Source organism: Ostrinia furnacalis, unplaced genomic scaffold (genome assembly GCF_004193835.3).
Source record: "Ostrinia furnacalis isolate ACB-3 unplaced genomic scaffold, ASM419383v2 OfSCF2046, whole genome shotgun sequence".
Taxonomy (NCBI): Eukaryota; Metazoa; Arthropoda; class Insecta; order Lepidoptera; family Crambidae; genus Ostrinia; species Ostrinia furnacalis.
The window spans coordinates 181,432-203,500 of record NW_021132285.1 but is presented as its reverse complement, the minus strand read 5'-3'; the positions used below and the strand labels follow the sequence as shown (position 1 = coordinate 203,500).

The 22,069-nt window shown below is 35.8% G+C and overlaps 1 protein-coding gene across 1 annotated transcript in view; it reads right to left on the bottom strand.

The window, feature by feature from the left end:
* LOC114354347 (uncharacterized) overlaps positions 1 to 22,069 on the bottom strand; it is a 50,272-nt gene that overhangs the window by 5,371 nt on the left and 22,832 nt on the right. The window contains exons 2-3 of the mRNA XM_028306682.1: positions 16,948 to 17,646; positions 15,960 to 16,192 (exon numbers count right to left, since the gene is read on the bottom strand). Coding sequence (XP_028162483.1) covers positions 15,960 to 16,192; positions 16,948 to 17,570 — 856 coding nt within the window. The 5' untranslated portion in view covers positions 17,571 to 17,646. The remainder of the gene's footprint in view (positions 1 to 15,959; positions 16,193 to 16,947; positions 17,647 to 22,069) is intronic.

Here is a 22,069-nt window from a genome sequence, read left to right as displayed (position 1 = left end):
AAGTTTTTTTTTTACTCTCCAAGTTTCTTTAATACTTTGTGTGCCTCATTTTGGGAATTCTGTCCAAAGAGTAAAGACCAAATCTTTCAAAAAAGTAAAAAACATTTCAAGTGCCCCCTTTCCCTGACCCGCAGTATGTTTTCAAGCCTTTGTTTGTATAAGAGCGTAAGTACGATATAAGTTCAAAATTTAATTATAGTTAAAAAAACACTTTTTTTTTTCAAATGCCCTCTTTCCCTGTCCCGCAGTGTATTCTCAAGCCTCCGTCGTATAAGGGCGTAAGTACGATATGAGTTCGGTTCGTGGCGTATACGTGCAACTTTTCACTGTGGGCGTGCTCGTAGATGTACGACTTTAATACTTCACTAGAATGGGTATCAATATTATTATTTTCAACTGAAATACAAAAAATGGGATAAAGACATGTAGGTACACATTAATCACAGTAATAATTTAACTCCATGAATGAACAGTACGGCTAGCACGAAAAACTTTCGAGTTCAAATCGTTTGCGTATTCGAATCGCCATCAAAAGATTTAGTACGAAAACTACAACAGCGCCCTTGTGAATGTGTCGTAAAGTGAACTTAGTGTAAGAAATGGTTGCACGAAACTTATTTTGAGAATCAAAATTGTCACGTTATCGTTTAATTCAAAGGTTGAGTTATCGAATACGCAAACGATTCGAAGACGAAAGTTGTTCATGCTAGAGGTACAGAGCGTATTGAGTAGCGTCCTGCGTTCCCACATCATTGCCCAATACAATCAACAATAGTAAACAATTATACTGTTCCTTGTATGTGTCGGCGGCTGAGCCCGCCAGTTTTATTTTAGTCGCAAATACACCTTTAAAGAAATCACGTTTTACTGCTCCAACCTTCTGACGTGCGTTTTGTGGATATTGTAGATAGAAAAAAAATCTCAAAGAAAACATTCATTTATTTTTAACAAGAAATAGAACTGCATTCAAAGATTTCCAAAAATTTGCTTGCTACACCCGGGAATCGAACCAACTAAAATCTGTTAAAAATTACACCCTGTATTTATATTGCATCGATCGTTAGAGTTAAGTATAAGGATGAAATCTCTCTAACAAACTTGATAAATCAAATGAAAGGAAAACCATGAAATCTTAAATTATCTTAATTATTTACAGAAAATTGGATGGTATGGTAGTGAATTTTCGAAATTTTTTGAAAATCTATGAATGCAGTTCTCTTTCTTTTCAAAAATAAAGGAATGTTTTCTTTCAGTGAAATTTTCTATCTACAGTATTAAGAGTACTTTCCCTCCAGGTGGCATTACAAAATTCCACCCTGTATAGTATTATATAACGTAAATTGATATAATTACGTACATTAGGTATATTTACGTACAATAAATTTTAACCCCTATTTATTTTCAAGTAACAGTAATCCCGCCGGGTTGTTTAGAGATCACTCCCTAGCGATAAGTCTGCCATTCCTACTGTTTGTATTCCTTCATCAATTTTGTATGGACAAGGATGGCGCCACTGTATAGTAAGGTCACTGCCATTGCTAGTAGAGATGAAACGGATATCCGGTAACTATCCGGTAGGCCGGATATCCGGCCTAATTTTACTATCCGGCCGGATACCGGATAGTAACTCACTATCCGGCCGGATACCGGATAGTAAAAAACTACGACAATTTTCTATTAATAAAATGAAATACATTAATCTTATCAATAAAATGGCTTATAATAATGACGGTTTTAATTTAAAGTCCAAAAAGTTACAAAAAAGCCATATTTCTTTTTCTGGGCTATTCACTCTAATGACGAATACATAAATAGTAAATATCTGTAATGTCGAAATATTGCCAAAATAAAAAAGGCGATCTTTTTAGGGTTCCGTAGTCAAATGGCAAAAAACGGAACCCTTATAGATTCGTCATGTCTGTCTGTCTGTCCGTCCGTCTGTCCGTCCGTATGTCACAGCCATTTTTTTCCGAAACTATAAGAGCTATACTGTTGAAACTTGGTAAGTAGATGTATGAAAATAAAATAATAATAATAAATATTGGGGGCTCCCCATACTTGGAACTGAAACTCAAAAATTTTTTTTTCGTCAAACACATACGTGTGGGGTATCTATGGATAGGTCTTCAAAAATGATATCGAGGTTTCTAAAATACTTTTTTTCTAAACCGAATAGTTTGCGTGACAGACGCTTCCAAAGTGGAAAAAAGTTGGTCCCCCCCCTCTAACTTCTAAAATAAGAAAATGAAAAATCTAAAAAGACCATAAATGATGTACATTACTATAAAAACTACCAACGAAAATTGTTTTGAACGAGATCTAGTAAGTAGTTTTTTTTAATACCTCGTAAATCGTAAACCGCTTATTACCGCGTAATCTTTCATACAAATAACTTAAATTAAAAAAAAATGAATTTCATAAATCAATGGTACGAAACCCTTTGTGCGTGAGTCCGACACGCACTTGGCCGGTTTTTTTCACTGATGGTCTGATAACATGATGCATGAAGTTCAGTCAGATTACGCAGCAAGTAAACTAATTTAATTTTCGCTATTCAATCACACACTCACTATAGCAACCGAAATCGCCCGAATTGATCTGCCCCCTAGACAAGTGGCAAAATCTGACATTCTATTCGGACGGATTCGATTTTCGAAAAGTGTGACTAGTCTACTAATAGACCCACTGATCGCGTTCGAAGCAACTGTGCGGCGCTAAACTCGTCACGACATGAAACGAGACAATGGGCCAACTATCCGGCCGCCGGATATCCGGCTATCCGGCCTAGCAGCTGGCCGGATATCCGGTATCCGGTATCCGGCCAAACAACTATCCGTTTCATCTCTAATTGCTAGTGACGAAGATAGTAGCGCCAACTGGTGAGCGGCCAAGCGATAAGAGGACTATCGCATTTGCACTCATCGGGATGGTAACACTGTGAAGTAATGTCCTGTAACTGACCAGTGGTGCCAACTGAAGTATAAAAACGATAGCCCTCGACTCTGGTGTCTGATCGTAATTTGTTTTAATTATAAACTGTTCGAAAATGTACTTCCAAATTCAAAAATAATTATTAGCTGTTTTTTTTATGCTATGCCTCTTGGTTAAAGTTATGCAGGTTATGTCCACATTTTATTTAAGTTCAATTGTTTCGAGAATGCAATTCCAAATCCAAAAATAATCAAGCCACGTCAATTAACTGGTGGTGTTCCAATTTTATTTGGATTCAATTGTTTCGAAAATGCAGTTCCAAATTCAAATATCCCAAGCCCTATCCAGTCTAGTGCTCATTTCTGTGATCTTCGCTCGGAAGGTGCACGCACGCGCACAGAGACTAGTCGCGTACTCGGTCTAGGAATAGGTCACAGGGACGACTGTGGAGAGGGCTGTCTAGATTTATGATTTTAGGTTAGAAATATCGTCGAGGATTTAGCTAGATGTAGGTCTAAGTGATGTTTTTTAGTAGTTTTTGAGGTGAATTTCATACCTCCTAACAGATAATGAATGTCTCAAGATGGTACTAAGTTGCGGACTATCCGCAGCTTACTAGAGACACTAAAAAAACCCTTAAAAAAGTAGCCTAAATGTTAGCTCCATACCAAGTTTCAACAACTGCAAGCTGTTCTGATCTGCCGCAATCACACGACTTTTTTCCCAGCTAGCCAGCCCTGTAAAAATAGTAGTCAAAAACGTATCAACAAAGCCTCTTCTAAATCTTATTTAACCTTTGTTTTAAAACGGAGAACTTTATTGGAACTTTTACCATGTTTTTTTTGTCTTTAGAAACTTTTATGCATTTATCATTCGAGAAGTCTCCACGCCTCCCATGTTCTCCAACGCACACATCCATACGCTGCACCTGTGTGCACACACGTTTTGAGAATAATATATTTTTGTTGCTTTTATATATTTTTTACTGGTACTATTTTATATTTTCACTATGTATGCGCGGAGGTGCATGTATTTTTTCTGCTCTACCCTCGCTGGGTTTTATTCTTTATTCTTTTCTTTGGGGATATAAGATTTAATGTATTCTTAGAGATTGATAAAATACTTTAAGGTCTAGGAGAATACTAAAACTTGCATTCGATCGATGTCAGACGTGGCTAACTCGTAAAATTTGACATCAAGATTATAAGAGGCCACAAAAGGCATCAAAAATGTTAATATGTCATTAAAAATTGTTAATAGAAAAATGGAGCGTCACGAAAAAGCAGGACTTTTCAGATTTTGTGAGTACGAAACTCTAGTTCAATTGAATGAGATTCTCTCGCTCATAGCCTACGCATTAATACTTTTATTAGAAATTGGTTAAGTAAGAGTCGACATCACGCAGTACCTATGGGTCCCGTACCGAGTTCTTCTTCATTTCGTTTATTATCTCATCAAGTAGACTAACCATAACATTGTAGTTCAAGTTTTCTAATCTATATCCCAACTAATATTATAAATGCGAAAGTAACTCTGTCTGTCTGTTACGCTTTCCCGCTTAAACCTCGCAACCGATTTTGATGAAATTTGGCATAGAGATAGTTTGAGTCCCGGGAAAGAACATAGGATAGTTTTTATCCCGGTTTTTGAAACAGGGACGCGCGCGATAAAGTTTTTCTGTGACAGACAAAATTCCACGCGGGCGAAGCCGCGGGCGGAAAGTATTATATATAACTCAAAGGTGACTGACTGACTGACTGACTGACATAGTGATCTATCAACGCACACCCCAAACCGGGGTGAAATTTGGCATGCAGGTAGATGATATGACGTAGGCATCCGCTAAGAGAGGATTTTACGAAACTCTACCTCTAAGATGGTAAAACGGGATCCACGCGTACGAAATCGCGGGCGGTCGCTAGATGGAAAATAATTTATAGAGTCAAAAACTGAAACTAAATAATATTACTTTGAACCTCATTTTTTCTCATGATTCTAGTTTACGACAATCCTAAGAGTTCTTTTATTTGGTACGGAACCCTTAAAATGTAACTCGTTCAATGAAAGAAAGCCTTGGATAATATAATGACACAATACAAAGATTTAGACAGAAGTTTTCTGAGTAGTTATTCTTCCATTTTCTGTTTGTTCTTTCGGATTCATTCAGCCGTTTTATTTTGATAGAGGTATAATATTCAATAACCTAGTAATAGAGGGGTACGTACTGTATTGTATTATTAGAAAAGAGTTAAAGCAAAAATGTGGGCCAAATTATTTGAAATCAGTTCAATGTCTAAATCAATAAATTATTTATTTGTCAGACTAATATTGAAACAGTGCCTACTAAAATTAAATTATATTTACTTTAATTTTATTCAGTTATTAGTTACAGTTATTCAAACAATATTATGCAAGGATAGCCTGCAGCATATTTTATCCTAAAAATGATTTTTTTCTTTATGGAAAGAGAACATTTTGACTTGCTCATATTGTGAATTATCCGTGGAAAATTTTATTTGAGGTTGAAAAATACATTAAGTTTTTACCAATTACCAATAATACCCTCAAGCTTAGAATGTTTTATATGGGATGGTACGTTCACTTTACGATACCGCCACCCTTATGTCAGCTGTATGTTAGTATTAAATACATAATATTAGTCGTAATTATTATGCCATAAACATAAAGTTTTATGTAGCACTAATCTACTTACTCGTTTTTAATATGAGAAGTGTATTTTTAGGAAAGGATAAAGATGTAAAGTTGCTCTATTATTTTTAATTAATTATGGGTAATTTTTGCTAAGTTTGTTATTGCTTGAAAGGTTTAGAGAACTAGCTGTAGACCGCGGTTTTACACGAGTTGTGTTTTAACTATTACCTACCTTATAATGAAAAATCATTTCCAAGCTTTACTGTTACACAAAAAGTTATTTTTTGGACTAAGAAGTAGCTGAAGATTGATAAGTCAATAGTATAAAGTAGATTAGACTCTATTCACTTTCATGCTTGCTTAAGTGAAGCAGCAAATCGAACGCACAGCGTTGAATACAGCTCTGTTATTGGTTCGTGTGTCACCCTGTGCGTCCACGCGCACTGTGAGACCTCATAGTAATGTTTGTGAATACGGGCGAGACACTTTTACTAAGATGTCCGTCTCGTAGCTCTACAATGCACTATTTTTTTATTTGTTGCAAATAAAATAAACTAATATCAGTGACTACAAACCGTAATAAGTACCTACCAAATTAGCAAATGTTTTAAAATAAATCCCAATTTTGAAATCTAATCACTTGTAATACGGTTCGTTTTCCCACAACCGTCAAATACGCCTAACTTAAGATGTTTCCCGACTGTACGTGCGTTATTAAGACCTAGTTATCACCTGTGTAACAGTAAAATCTTCATTTCCTTATTGCATTGACAATAGAGTTCAAAATCCTTGGAAATTTTTCTCCATACGCGGTAATTGGCAATCCTTCTGAATGAACGCGTATTTTTTACTGTCTTATAAAATATACAGGATGAGTAAATCTCTGATTGCTTTATACAGTGTGTTTTCTTTTAGAATATCACAAACTTTTTCGCTTAATTATGCAAAAAACAAGCTGATTGAGTTTAATTAATATTTTTAACTATTTATACAAGAGATTATTTTACTTGATTGTATTAATTTTTGTATTCTTCATGCTCACATGCAGAAAGCTTTCTTGATCACAATGAAAACTTCACTTAACAGTCAATATATTATGACAAGTACAGACAAGAACATATCAAACAAAATATACATTTTATGTACAAAAGCTCTCATTACATCAACATCGGATGTCAAAATATTCTTAACTAGCTATCCGCCCGCGGCTTCGCGCCCGTGGACTACATTATCTAAATATTTTACGGAACCCTATTTTTTTCCAAATTAAAATTTAGCCTATGTTACTCGTGGATAATGTAGCTTTCGAATGGTGAAAGAATTTAAAAAAAACGGTCCAGTAGTTTTTGAGCCTATTCATTACAACCAAACAAACAAGGTTTTCCTCTTTATAATACATATTAGTGCAGATACGCCATATTGTATTTTTCCTGTCACCCTGTATTAGGGTCAAGTCACACAAAGCGGTGTAATATTCACTACGAACTAAAGTATTACTTATTTGTGCACGAGAGTTATTCGTTCTGCTCATTTTAGTACCATTTAGCATATCCAAAAGGAATCCATATTTTAACGAAGGGTTTAAGTAACAAATTCATAGAGCCTGTTAGAAAAGTCGTAGATTTCCCAAATTTACCGCCAGTACAAAGGTAATATTACGTAAGTTTATTGAACCTTCCAAATACATACTATACCCCACCACCCCCCGGGACCAACATCAAAAATATATTACCGACGAGGTACTCCGACGCTTTCAAATAAAAAATAAAACATTAAAAAATAAAGAAAAACCATAAAAGCAGCCGTCTTGCGATGCGTTATCATTTTTATATGTTCACCCCCCTCTCAACCCTTCCACCCCCCACCCCTAGATGCAACACACACACGAGAACGTCTATAAATGGGTTAAAGAAAAATGTGTCTACCTGAAAATCTACGATGCATTTTTTTTATTCCCCCCACATTTTCTTTGCTATCCGCGATTCTCATATCGCCGATATAAAACTGAAAAATACATTTTCCACCCCCAAACAAATTCAACCCTTAACCCCCGAATACAAAGCTCAAACTGCTTTACAGTCCAGTGAAAAAACAGAGCACTCATACACGAAAAATTCGCTCGCATACACAAGGAACAGTGCCGTTTAGAAAAAAAATAAGGCGCACACATATAAATTGTGTGCGCACCGAAAGGGATGCACTCTGAGTCATAAAATACCCACACACGCTCACAACGCTACACACACGCTCACTTCGCCGAGTGCGACGCACACAGGCACGCGTGAGACGACCGTAGACTACTCACACATGCACCCGCCAAGAAAACCTTCTATGTATTGGAAAAATGCTTTTTCCTTGCACCAAGCTCAGGGAAGAGTTTCATAGCGAATACCTCGCGGTAAAGACTACTTCGTCTAGTCCTCCAAAAAATTCCATTTGACAAAAACCAAAAACAATTCATAGCAAAAAAATGAAAACTTTTTACTGAAATATCTCAGTAATCGATTGTGCATGCTGGCCAGTTGTAATTCGAGGCATTCCATCCGTTTAAAAAAAGAATCGGGCTGTGTTAAACAAAAAAGCGCGAAAACGACAAAGCGGTTTTGAATTAAGAAAGTTAATTGAAAAGTTTGATCTTAGAGCCACGTGCGCACATTAGTGATGTAAATGTGTACTAATGAGTGTCTTTGTGTGTGTTGTTCTTTGTCAGAAGTTTGCGTGCGACGCCGCTCCACAACGAAGTGTGAAATATGATTGACTTGTCCAAACACTAATTTGCAGTTTGTTTGGTTAATTGTGATATCTTTTTGTTATTATAAAAAGAAACAACATTTTCATTAGAATTTTCTAACGATTTTTTTTCTAATTGGACTGCATTTTTGTTAAGTATTAGTGGTATTTATCATTTTTTAGCCAGTCAATGTGCAATTAATTGATATTTATTATGTTTGTACAGACGGCAATTTGGTGTTAAAAATGGTTCGTGAATATCGACATGTTGGAATTATTAATGTTACTTAGATTGTTTTTACTTGCGATTTGTTGCACGACTGGATCGTATTAATGACAATTATGTATTAACTTTGGAGAATGATATTTATTTTCGATCGGTTTCGGGATCGTTAATTGCTGAATTATTTTACACGATTGTTTAAATGTATTTTAGAAATCGGTCAGTATTATTATGGCCAGTAAAATCCATTAAGTACCTACTAAGCAATAAAAATATAAAAACATACCACAAGTTAATAAAAATAAAATTAATGTGAATCTGTTAAATCTAAAGAAAAACTGTGCTCATGGTTTCTTCTCACATCTAATATTGTGAAATATGATAAAAATAATGTATTATCTGTCAATTTTACAATCGGTCTTTAGACTATAGTACTTGATCTGAAAAATATAACAGGTTTAACAATATCCTAAAAATTTATTTTCTCTCGTCGTTTACCTAATTAAACTCATTCCCGCCTTCAGCAAGCTTTGTTTTGGTTGCTCTATATTTCAACAACTCACGATTCTGGATTTGCCACAAAGATTCAAAAGATTCAAAGATTATTCACCGTCGAGATAGTCCCCAGTATTATTTTTAATTTTTTAATTTTTTGGTTGTTTTTAAGAATTTCTACATTTAATTTTTGTATATTATTTTAAATCACCAACCTCTTTGAATTGGTATTCTTTATTTTTGTTGACAAACAATAAACCTAGGCCGGTATTGTGTTCGTTTGTAAACAATTGGAAGAAGAACGAAATTATCAGAAATAAAAAGAACCTAAAAGAAATTAATATTTCCGAAGATTATCCAAAGGAAGTATTAGAAAAGAGGAAAAGTCTGCAAGCTGAGTTAGTAGAAGAGAGGAAAAAAGGAAACTTAGCATATCTGAAGTATGACAAACTAATAGTTAAAGAGAATAACAGTCAAGAGAGAAGAAAGAGAGAATCGACTACCTCACCCACTGCTTACGAAAACCAGCCCAAAAAACAACAGACTGTATCTTCAATCAAGACAAGTAGGTCAAACGCTTTCGATATGATGCGGTCTAGATCCAGCTCTCTTTCCAATATCACCACTACAAAGAAACAATAGCAAATAAGAATCGGCAAACGGAAACCGAAACCAACCAAAGAAACCAACAATGAAAGAACAGGAAAACACCAACCTCCCCCAAGCCGACTGGTCCTCGTGGGGGAAAGAGACCACAACCCTCCAACATCAAGAAATAACACAAGTCATAAACTTCAAAAAGAAAAAATTTACGTCGCAGCCCTCAACGTACTTACACTAAAGAATGAAGAAAATCTCACCGAACTAATATATGCCTTAGAACACATTAATTGGGACATTGTTGGCCTGAGTGAAGTTAGAAGAATAGGCGAAAATATCACATCCTACCCAGATTATATACTTTATCACATAGGCGAGACCCCGGGACAGTATGGGGTTGGATTTATTATAAAAAAACAGATAGCAGAATACGTAGAAGGCTTCATAGGAATCTCAGAGCGTATTGCGATCATGAATTTGAAACTACCAGGATACAAAGATCCGTGGTCTATTGTACAAATATATTCACCTACCGAACAATCAAATGTTGAAACGATTAATAAATTCTATCTAGATCTAAACAAAGCTATTCAAGAGCATGGTCACCAAAACCTTATAGTAATGGGAGACTGTAATGGCCAAATTGGGGAAAGGCGCCCAGAAGAAAATAAGGTACTAGGACCATTCACGTATAATAACAAAACCAGAAGTAGAAATGGTGAATATATTATGAACTTTGCCCTTGAAAATGACCTAACCATCTTAAATACTACATTCATGAAAAAGAACAAGAACATGTGGACCTGGATCTCGCCTGACGGTAAATATAAAAACCAAATTGACTTTATAATGTCCAATAGAAGCAACTGCTTCACAAACTTTACCGTAATCAACCAATTAAACTTCAACACTAACCATAAACTAATCAGAACAGAATTGGCAACAAAACAACCAAAGAAACTAAGACCTAGACAAAACCCAGGAAATACAAAGCTCGGAAAACATCAGTCAAAACAAATAGCAATCGCTCTTAGGAACAAATTCATAGACTTTAAACTTAACACAAGGAAATTGGGAACACAAGAAAAATACAACTGGATAGAAGATATCATCCAAACCCAGATAAAACTCAGCACAAACACCAAAACAAAAACGAAAAAGTGGCTAACAATAGATACTACAAAACTATTAGAAGAAAGAAGCAAGTTAATCAAAACAAAAGACACACAAGATAGAAGAAAGCAACTAACGAGAATTAGTAAAGATATCAAAGAAAGCATAAGGAAGGATAGGAAACAAACCAGAATGGAAGTAATTGAAAGATATATAGGCAAAACAGGCGGAGTCAAAAAAGCAAACAAAGAATTGAGAAATTCAATGGACTGGATCGTCAAAATGAAAAACACAAATGGAAAATGGAATTATCGCAGAACAGATATATTAAGAACAGCTACTTCTTATTATAAGGAACTGTACAAAAGTAACGGAACTGAAAGCGAAATCGATTTGGCGGAAATATCAGACGTCCCTGACATTCTTCAAGATGAGGTTGAGAAAGCAATAAATACCCAAAGTGCAGACAAATCTCCAGGCCCCGATGGCATAAACAATGAAATCCTAAGACAAAGCAAAGAAGCTTTAATACCTATTTTCACGGATATGTTTAACAATATCATGACCACTGAAATAATCCCCCAGCAATGGACAGTGTCTAACATCATTCTTCTGTATAAGAAAGGAGATAAATACGATATTGGAAACTATCGCCCTATCAGTCTCATGTCCAACATTTATAAAATCTTTGCCAAGATAATTTTAAAACGAATCGAAAGCACACTAGACGAACAGCAACCCATCGAGCAGGCTGGATTTCGTAAANAAATATCCTCAACTAACAGTGCGTAAACTGGCATCACCGTACGTGATACTACATAGTTCTTATTTCTAATCTCGAGGACAAAGCACGAGCATAATTGGTCAATGTCATCATTGCATTGCACTGATGGGATAGAAAAATAAACAAGCAAAACCTTAAACGTTAGCAAACGTCATATTTATTTAAATGTTAGCAGCACTGTTTTCTTGCACTGTTATGTTGGCAGGTTTGACTCTTACAGTACCTAGTGCAAGCGAAAACCGACACTAAGGTGACGAACCTTTTCATTTCGCGACTGTACATTACAGTTTTTTTTTGCATTAATGTAAGTTTGAAAGTGTGATGTCTTAGGGTGAAACATTTTATTACCTTAAGACAATAAAGATTCTTAAAACCTGAAAGTATTGTACCAAACTCAAGGTGCGTCAGCGTTATTGAAAACTCAATCGATAGAATTAAATTTTGTTAATAAAGGATCTATCCAAAGATATTGAAACAAGAGATCTGGTTCTCATTGGGGGCTCATCAATCAAGCGTATTGCCACTCGTCGTCTAAAGTTTTATGCTGAGGCAACTTTGGCAACCAACAGAAACTCAATTTTTGTGCTCTCATCGTATTACTTTGAAGATTCAGTTTTATATTACCATGCTACAGTATAAACTGAAGGGGTAATTAAATTAATTTTATACGCACACGTATTCAAAACAAGGAAACTAAAATGAATACTTGTTCCATCCTCTCTCAAATGGTTAACATTTGGTATTTTTCATCCCTAAAAAAGATTTTTTTCCTGTTGGTGGAGTTATTAATTAATTTTTAATTAATGAAGTTCATTAAAATATTATAAAATTATAATGTACTGTGGATTTTTGTAGATTATGTTAATTTCACATGAATTTTCTCAATTTCGAAAGCAACCATTCTCAGACTTGGAAGCTGAAAATGAAAATATCGTTCCACTAAAATGAGGAAGTATCTGCTTATTTTAGTTCTTCATGTTATTTGAAAGTTTCTGTCAACTAATTTGATATCCCTGTTCACCACACCCCGTAATAAATATACCGGGTGTCAGCGCCTCTATTCATCACGCCGAATCAGGAGACTATCTTCATCCAGTCTATTTTAGTATTACAATGGCGCCACTTTAGGACGGTGACGATCCTAGTCACGTTAATATCGGCTTTTAAATAAAGCGGGAACATACGCATTATACAGGATGGAATTTTGTAATACCCGCTGGAGGGAAAGTACTTTTAATATCAAAGAAAAATAAAGGAATGTTTTCTTTGAGTAAAAATATGTTCTATCTACATTAAAAGTACTTTCCCTCCGGGTAGCATGACAAAATTCCAACCTGTATAGTATCCAAATATCATAACGTTGTTTAAATTCGTACTTAGGTACTATAAACTTCTTTTTACCTAATTATTATGTATGATAATCAATCACCTCATTTATTTTAAACATACCCACCTAATTAATGTTTCAAACAGAGAGTTTAATTTCATAATGAAAACAACAATGAATAAACTAATTGCTTAGCCGCAAATTATGTTGTCGGCCATTTCCCGATTTGATAGTGGTCAGTGTGAATTTGTATTGAGGTAAGTTCATCAATTACCTAATGGTATTATGATAATCTATTATCCGGGATAATTAGATACATACTTGATAGCTCAGACCAATCCACCCTTTTTGTATGATCAATTATAAAATATACACCCTGTATACGTATTTTACTAGCTATGTTTCTCTCATATTACAAAAACCACAGATTAAAATATCGCTGTTCTCACATGTGACACTACGCGTTCTTATTGAAATATGTGAAATAATATCTCGAAAAAACCACATCACGTTCTTCATATTCGCAGCGACAGGGTAATACTTCGATATTGGCACACTTGATTTATTTCGATATTTATAAATAGATATTAAAAGTCCTCCAGAGTCGGGGTGCGAGTATTGTGTTTCTTGGTTTTTGAGATAACAACCGGAATCATGTTTTATGGATGGAAAACATAGATTGTGGTCAGTAAATCTTGCTGACGTCAGATTAGGCTGTATCGGTGTTAGTGTAAAAGATATTTATGTTCGACTCATCTGTTTCTTTTCAACTTAATGTCTTTGACGTTGATGTAGACGAAAGAATATACATATAGTGCAATATAGGCAGGCAGGGGAAGTTATGTAAAATTAGCTAGAACCCTTATTAACCAATACAAACTGTTATAAAAAATGGAAATATTCTGAAAATCTGAAAACATGACCTTAGGCATAACAAGACAATGATTATGGTGTCCGAGATATAAAAACTGACCATTATAAAAGTTAGATCCAGAAGCAGCTGCTAAAAGAACGGTGAAAACTGAAATCAAAGAGCGATTGTAGGAAAATATACGAGGACTCGAAAAACTTTTTAGTCGAGTATCGAGCCGTTACGAGGCACTTCTGGCGATTGGATAAGTAAGTTAATCTCGGTTGGGACACACCATAAATAATGTGTACAGTAGCTCTGTATAAAGTTTTCCCCTTGATACCTACATGCCTATCAAGACAATATTTTTAATGAGACTGTAGGTATTAGAATAAACTATCAGAAGCCATAGGTACCTACGCAACTTTTACTAAATCTGTCTGCAATCAATTTTATGAAAGAGTACTGAAAAATAGCATTGCAATAATCAATTTTGGAGTGCCACTGCTCGGCATTATTTTATTTTTCTTTGCGATCTCCTACCTTAAAAATTAGGACTAGTTAATTATAGAGAGGTATTTTTCAATATGTGTCCCATTGAGTGTGTATCCAATTTATTTATTTATTTATTTTATTTATTTACTAAAATTTCTTTCGAATCGAGAGAGTACACGTACCAATTTAAATACAAAGATCCTTTTTGAGTGTGCTTTCTAAAGTCTATTTTAGCTTATTAATTGGATGTATTGGTGTTTCTCTACATTCCTATTTTGTGTCTTGAGGCCGAAGGTCGGAGTCTCGCGGTCTTCGGTGTGACCTTCACCCCATCTAGGCCTCCCGAATAAAACTTCCTTGGAGGACTTACTGGCTAATTATTACGAAGATGCGGGAATTTATCTTGCGTGATGACTTTACTTCATCTAGCCTTAATAATGGGTGCGATAGAAGTTATAATATGGCAACATTTGAGACTAATATTCGTCTCAGGAAACGCGAAGTAGCTTAATTACTAACTCTCATTATAACATTCAGTATGTATGTAAATTACATAGTTTAATGACAACCATCATCATCTTGGAGAACTTTCGCAATACACCGCACGTTTACAAACAAAGTTTATTTAAGACAATTGTATTTACTTTGTGTTATTCTTGCTCCAGCTTTCAATTTAATGAAAAGCAGTTGATTGTTTACAAGCTTTCTGAGAATATAGTTTACTTTTTCTTTTGTGTGGGCGCTTACATCCTTGGAGTCGGGCTATACGGGCGTAAGGCTCATGAACATAAACAAAGATAGTACAACGGCTTAATGTCTCTCTGAAGCATAGTATCATCTTTCTTTGATAGTTAGGAAAGCTGTACAAGAGACATAGACTATAGCGATGAGTTTCTAGTATAAAGAATACTTCGTTAGACCTAAGCATTAGTTTCAATTTTTACAAGTGGTACTTATGTATGTTTTAATATAATAATTTACATTAATTTAATAAACATCCATCTTGTTAAACCTACTTTAATCTAGCAAAACTGGGTACTTATCTCTATCCACAAATTTCAGGAAAATTAAACTAATTTCAACTTTATTTAATAGAGAGGTCTGTTTATAACGTTTATCTTGTCACTAAACAAACGTGTCTAATATGTAAATTGCTATCAAAGCGTAACAAAAGTCTGGGAGTTTAGGGCAAATCGGAAATAATGTAAACTTTAGCAATCGGGTGGTCTATTAAAATTTCAAAGGCTGCGTAGGTGTTTGTATTAGCTGAGCTAACATCGCGTAAATTAGCGATTAGTTTTGCAGTGTTGCCATAACTCAGTATCTCCGTTCGTTACAGCAAAGTTTAATATTTGATGGAGTTATTAGTTAAGTTTATCGTCTTACCGTGACTGAGATGCTTAATTAGGTAAACATCAAAGTAGAGTGACAAGAAATGTGCTTAGTGAAAAATACGTAGTACCTAATCGTAATGAAGGAGCAATTTATTGATTGTCATGTCATTACTATTTAGTAAATTACTTTGCGACATTAGGATGTGCAATGCTGATAGCTGGACCATCTTGCCTTTACTTACCTTTTTGATTTTTTATTGTTAGATTTGTGGTAGCTGTTTGTTTGCCGCGCTTTTAGTTCTATAGGTACAAAGACCTTTTGTCCGTAAAACACCTAAAACTTTAGAGCTCTTTGCGAGGAATGAGACCTCATCTATCTTCACATGTCGCTCTAGATTAAAATGAAAATAAATAGACTGACTTACCATGCGTATAAAGCGGTGGCACACGATACTTGACGGCAGCAGTGCAGGCGATGGCGCCCGTCCCACCTCCGAGTTGCAGTCCATGTGATAACACCTGGACGATGGTCCCCACGACTGTGATGGTCCACCCCCACCCCCCCTCGGGGTAGTAGCGGCGAGCGAGCGTAAGAGCGGCGCGCGCTCGCAGCGCTGCCGCTGTTTCTGCTCCAACACTGGCCCCGGCGCTTGCGCATCTAACACACACAGACACTTCAAACTTAGAACTGGGGTTCGGGGATCTATCTTATCTATTGACACATTTCCCAATTCTATTTTTAAAGAATTAATCTTTAACCCATTGTGTTAAGCTTGTGGATTCACCACAATAGTCCAGCACAGAGGGGATCGAATCACGAGTCGGCCAGTCGGTCGGACAGGTGAAGGTTCGCCGTACGGCTATTGTCGCTTTATTTATGTTGCTAGTTGTTAATGTTATACTTATACCTACTACTAACCATGATTGTAATATTAAAATCATGTACAGTAATGTAGTCCATTAGTTTTAAAAAGATAATAAGTATTTTACTGTAAGATTTATATCATCTTACTCTTTGCGAATTTTGGCAGACGTATAGGATGCATTATTCATACACAGAGTATCGTTTCCGGATACAAGGATGTTACTCAAATGTCTGCCTTTAGAACATTCAAAGTTTATGCAATAAGTTAATATTTATCAATCATGTGGATAGTTTTAAATTCTACGAGTGTAAACTTATAGGCAAACCAAAGGCTCTTCCTACGGATAACTTTTGTATTTTCATCTTGCTTGAAAAGTCTAAATTCAGTTTAAGCATCTTATAACTCATGAAAATGTTACCTAATATTATTCGGAATAAAGCTTGGGAAATGTGTCATGATAGTGATGGACACATCTTCAAATGATTCAGGAAATGGACGTAGATAAACCCCCTTTACGAACCCATTTTACGTGGCACACTGCACTAACCGTCGGAATTGCGTCACTTCGCGCGCTGCCTCGTATCCGACACTTTTAGAGCGACCTCGTTCCGCGTACTTTTTGCACTCCGGCAGCCTGATGCGGTTGCCGCTAACTCCACACGTGCAGAGCAAGTCTTCGGCCCGTAGCTTAGGAGCGGGCCGATACCTCGGCTTGTACCGGTCCTTGCAGTCGCAATCCCGTTTCTTCCACGACAAGAGACGCTCCAGCAAAGTCCTCCGCCTGACCAAGCTAGTGCTCTCCACAGTAGCCGTCGTTTGGCCCGTGTCCAGAGGGTATGACGAGCTCCGATCCACCTCCTGCGCCGCCCCAACTTGCCGATTATCATAAGTGATCCGTCTATTGTTACACGTGAATGCTGGGGCGAAATTGTGCGTAATGGGCTTTTTGTCGGCGGCATGATTCGGCCCGTTTTTGGGTGGGAAGCCATTTTTTATTTTCGTAACGTCCGTGTGAAGGGACTTCCAAGTGGCGATGACTTGATCCCGGTCGGGGGGCTCGGCGAAGTCCGGGACGGTGGTTGATTCGGGGAGCCTCGGCTGCGGGTCGGGCGCCGGGGCGGGCGCATCCCGAAGGTGCGTGGGCAGGCTGTCACACCGGCGGAGCGTCATTGTTATGCAAATTCGGCGGTCTCATTTTTGTTTAACACTCATAGACACTTCTTCACATTTCACTGCACATTGATATCTGTAAGAGAAAAGTGAAATTATTATCTGAAATTCAGTATCAGCACTGAAATGTTTACTGGAACAATATCTTAATTAGATACGTCCAGTAACTGGAATAATGTCTTTGTTACAGAATACTAATTCTGCATATCAAAATATAGACATAGACAGGTATTTAATTTAAATGCACAAGGGTTTAAATAAATAACAAACTTTCGTAGGACAACTTTAAATATGACTAACTAAGACGTAAATCATCTACACGCATAATTCCAAATTACGCGAGTTCACAGCAACAAGTACCAGAGGAAAGTTTACAGACGCCACACGGCGCAATTATTAAATTCCAACTTGCACTGCTGTCTACTGCACAACTTGGATTTACTCGGTCCCTTAAATTTTAGCTGAGTTTTAAAATATACCAGGCTAAGCATAAATAAGTTGTTACTCTGCGACCTACGAATTAAAAGCATAAACTTGCTGTAAGGATAAATCTGTCGTGGATTTTTTATAATCTTTCTTTTAATGTGCTAAAAAGTAAGTAATTTTATTTCAATCTGTAATCTAGATATGTGTTTAATTAACAAAACGATATAAAAATTATCGTACGGAATACCGTTTACTTCACAAATTGCATTATAAAAATAAAAATTACATTTTACAATGTGTCAGATCGAGTTATAAAAATTACCTACATAACTTTTATGGCGCGAACGTTAATTAAAAACTAAGTGCAAACCAGATTAAAAATTACGAGTTGTCTTAAAAATGTTAATTACCTACTCGATAACGAATCGATATTGGGTATCGGATACTGAAAGTGCTTACGCAGATTTTGTACTATATTTTTATAATTACGGCGCGGTAAAGCTCTCGGCCGACTGGTTCTGTATGCATTGACCGAATTGCCGACAGAATAATTCGTGCAATGGAAGTTCACTGACTTGACTGAAAATGTGTTGTGGTTGAACAAGTTTTAGTAAATGCGCGGCATATTGACGTTAATCAATGGTTTCGTGTAACCTACTCAATCAGAAAAACAATGTTACAAATATTTTAATGTTGGTAAATTTTACAGGTGTGAAAAAATATGCGATAGCGTTAAGAAAATATTATAAGGATAGCCTTTTAATCTGTATTTGAAATTGAAATATCTCTAACTATTTAATTAAATATACTTAAATAGAGCACGGATTAGCATAAATTCTTACAACCCAATAAAATTCAATGTTCAACACGAAGGTCTTAAATTCACTTTGGATTAAGCAAAAACACGTACATTCCTATGAAATATTCAACGGCCTAAACGATATGTAAATAAACAGATCTGGGTCGGTAATGGCTCAGCCAATGATCCAAAGATCTGGCAATGCAAGATATTTGTGAAGATTAAGCCTTTGTGATTCCAAGCCTTGATTTATCGGGACCATTTGCAGAGTTTTGGAACATACCTCAGCCAAGTGGTTTATTATTTACGTACTGTTCCACAAAATGATGCGTCACTGCTGCTAAAGTTCCATTAGGTTGTGTTTTTTATATGCCATTGTACATACAGTCAGACTTTAGCCATTAGGCTGTATTTTTTATATGCTAATGTAGGTATGTACTTACAGTGAACAGCACTTCAGTCAGACTATCTATTTTATTGCCAAATCGCGCTTATTGTATCTAATTCAATAAGATATAACAGTATTTACCTTAAATGCGAACTGTTATTTTATTTGTCTACAAGATATTGATCTAGAGAGGAATCATGTGTAACGTTGTAAAATCCTCTACTTGTTACTCATAATTAGGTACTCTAGTTTCAGCTAAATGACGTCCACTACTGGAGAAAGGCCTCCCCCAAGGATTTCCATAATAACCGGTCCTGCGCCGCCCGCATCCAGGCTCTTCCCGTGAATTTTACCAGATCGTCGGTCCACCTAGTGGGTGGTCTGACCACGCTGTCTTCCGGCCCGTGGTCACCACTCGAGACCTAGGTACCTACTCTCATTTGTTCTAAATTACTTTTTTCATCAAGACGTGCAATTTGCAACTAGTTTTTTGATTTCATAAATAAATAATTAACTCTTCCTTTTGGCTTTGCCGTAGTCGGTTAAACTTTTGTGAAATACAGCTAATTTCAAAGTGGTTCCCTGACAAATATGAACGCCAAATTAGGATTGACATGGCTGATATCTTTTATTCCATTTATGTCCCCAGACATCAGACAGTAAGTTTATAACCATTCCGAGAAAATCCAAATTTATTTTCTTCTACAAAAGCTAATAAGTCTCTTGTTTGTTGTAAGTACGGATCTTCTGAGTACATCCTCTTTAAGCAAGAAAGAATATAACTTGTCTCGATAACAGATCTGATGAACGACCGCTGATTCGAGACCCAAAATAGATCCTTTTAAAACTAACACAAAGTTTAATTGCTGATGTGCTTTTAGATTCTCTGTGAGAGATTTATACAGTGACCAGTGAGTAGACGAACGTCTGGCGTCTTGATGGTCGGTGCGAATTTTGGCTGCATAGACTATAGATGTAATGAGTATATTTTTGGATAAGTCCACTAATTTAGTTAGTCAGACATGTTTTTGTAAACAAATAGCCCGCCACATAATATCTTTGAGATAGTTGCGATGTTTTTGTCTGAGTGTGAGTCCACATTTACGGTGGCAAGCGTATTTTAATCCACATATGTAATTATTTATTACTATATCTATATTCAAGAGGTGAAAAGAAAAATAGAACACTAATGACACGTCGTTTTAAAAATTATGTTATTATAATGTATTTGATTGATTTGAAAAGGAAAAGAAATTGATCACGAAGGTGTTTGTACCTATAAGTGGGCATAACAGAACTGCTTTAGATCACTGATAGAAATGCCATGTGCAATCATAATGAGAAAATTAAACACAAGGTAATAAAAACTCGTGGCGACTGAGCAGTCAGAACTCAGACACGATGAAAGATGAAAGCTTTTGTAGGGCTTGCGAGAGACGTGTTCAGAATCAACTTTCTTTAAGTTCCCAATCCAAAGTTTGGAAGTTTGCAATAATTTTCTATAACATCAAAACAAAACAGTTGGCCACAAAACAGAAGTTATCGATTACCAAGTTTCAGTCAAACTTTACGAAGCTCATGCCAGCGTCGTGCTCTGTCTGTTCAACATTTTTGTTCTGACCTCCTTTCGGATTAGCACAATGTTTAATACAGGAAGCTGATATGGATTTTATTAAATATTACATGTTGAGGATTTCCTTAAATCTTTTATTTATTAGGCGTCATCATTTACATGTGAATATTGTTTTTGGTATAATTTATGCATGCATATTTTTGTTACGCTTGATATTGTTTTGCTAAAATATCTGGCGTGGAATGTGAAGCTGACATAAAGTACTGCGTATCACGAGGAGAGAAAGTGTAATTTTAATTCAGTTTTCTGCATTTTACTTTCCATTTCACTCCAGCGAAGTTAAAAGGGCCGTCTGTCTGCCCAGTTGGACGAAAGGAATAAAAAATCGAGTAATTGAATGGAAACTACAATATTAACAGTAAAAGGGGGCAAATGCCGAACTTTTCAGACATGATGCCATTCCGCTGGCCGTTCATACTCTGTAATTACATGCGCGGACTCTTTTGCGATGGCTCCTACGTATAAGGGCGAAACTGCCGCTTACGCCTTTTTCCAATTATTTAAGCAATGATTTCACTTTGCTCTAATCTATAACATCAGTAAGAAAAAAAATTTTTTTTTCCATTAGATACAAAATAAAATTTTAGGCAAATAGGCGTATGTGCAAAACTACGCCACGTATAAAGCCCAATCATACGATTCGTCAATCTATACGAGTAGTTGCTTACATAAACATATATTTTTTATAATCCAAATCTTAAATAAAGCCATGAAAATATTTAGCAAATTGTTTTATTTATAAATTATGACACATTATATAGTTATTTAATTTTTAGCGTTAAGAGTCGCATCTCAAACTAATTTGAAAATTATAAATAACTTGAAAAAATCGAACTGCCTAAGGCATCGTGGGTTCAATTCCCGCCTTAGGCAATTCGATTTTTTCAAGTTATTTATATTTTTTAAAAATATGACACATTATGTTAAAAGACCTAACTAAATCTCGAGCACAGTATATGGGCGTATTTGCGTTAAAACGTAAAACGGTACATTAAACGACTTTTTCTAACTGATTTATTATTGATATAGCACATGATAACAATTAAAATAATTACATGCATAAATAAAGAGAGTAATCGCTTAAAATATTATATTTACGTTGTCATTTAAGTCTCTTTACGTTGAACAATATACATGAAATTATAGAAATATGCCGACGTAAAAGGGCAATGCGTAAAATCTCAAAATATATAAGAAAAATATAAAAATTGATAACAGCAGTAGCAAAAGCATTACATGTTAAGGCTAAATGT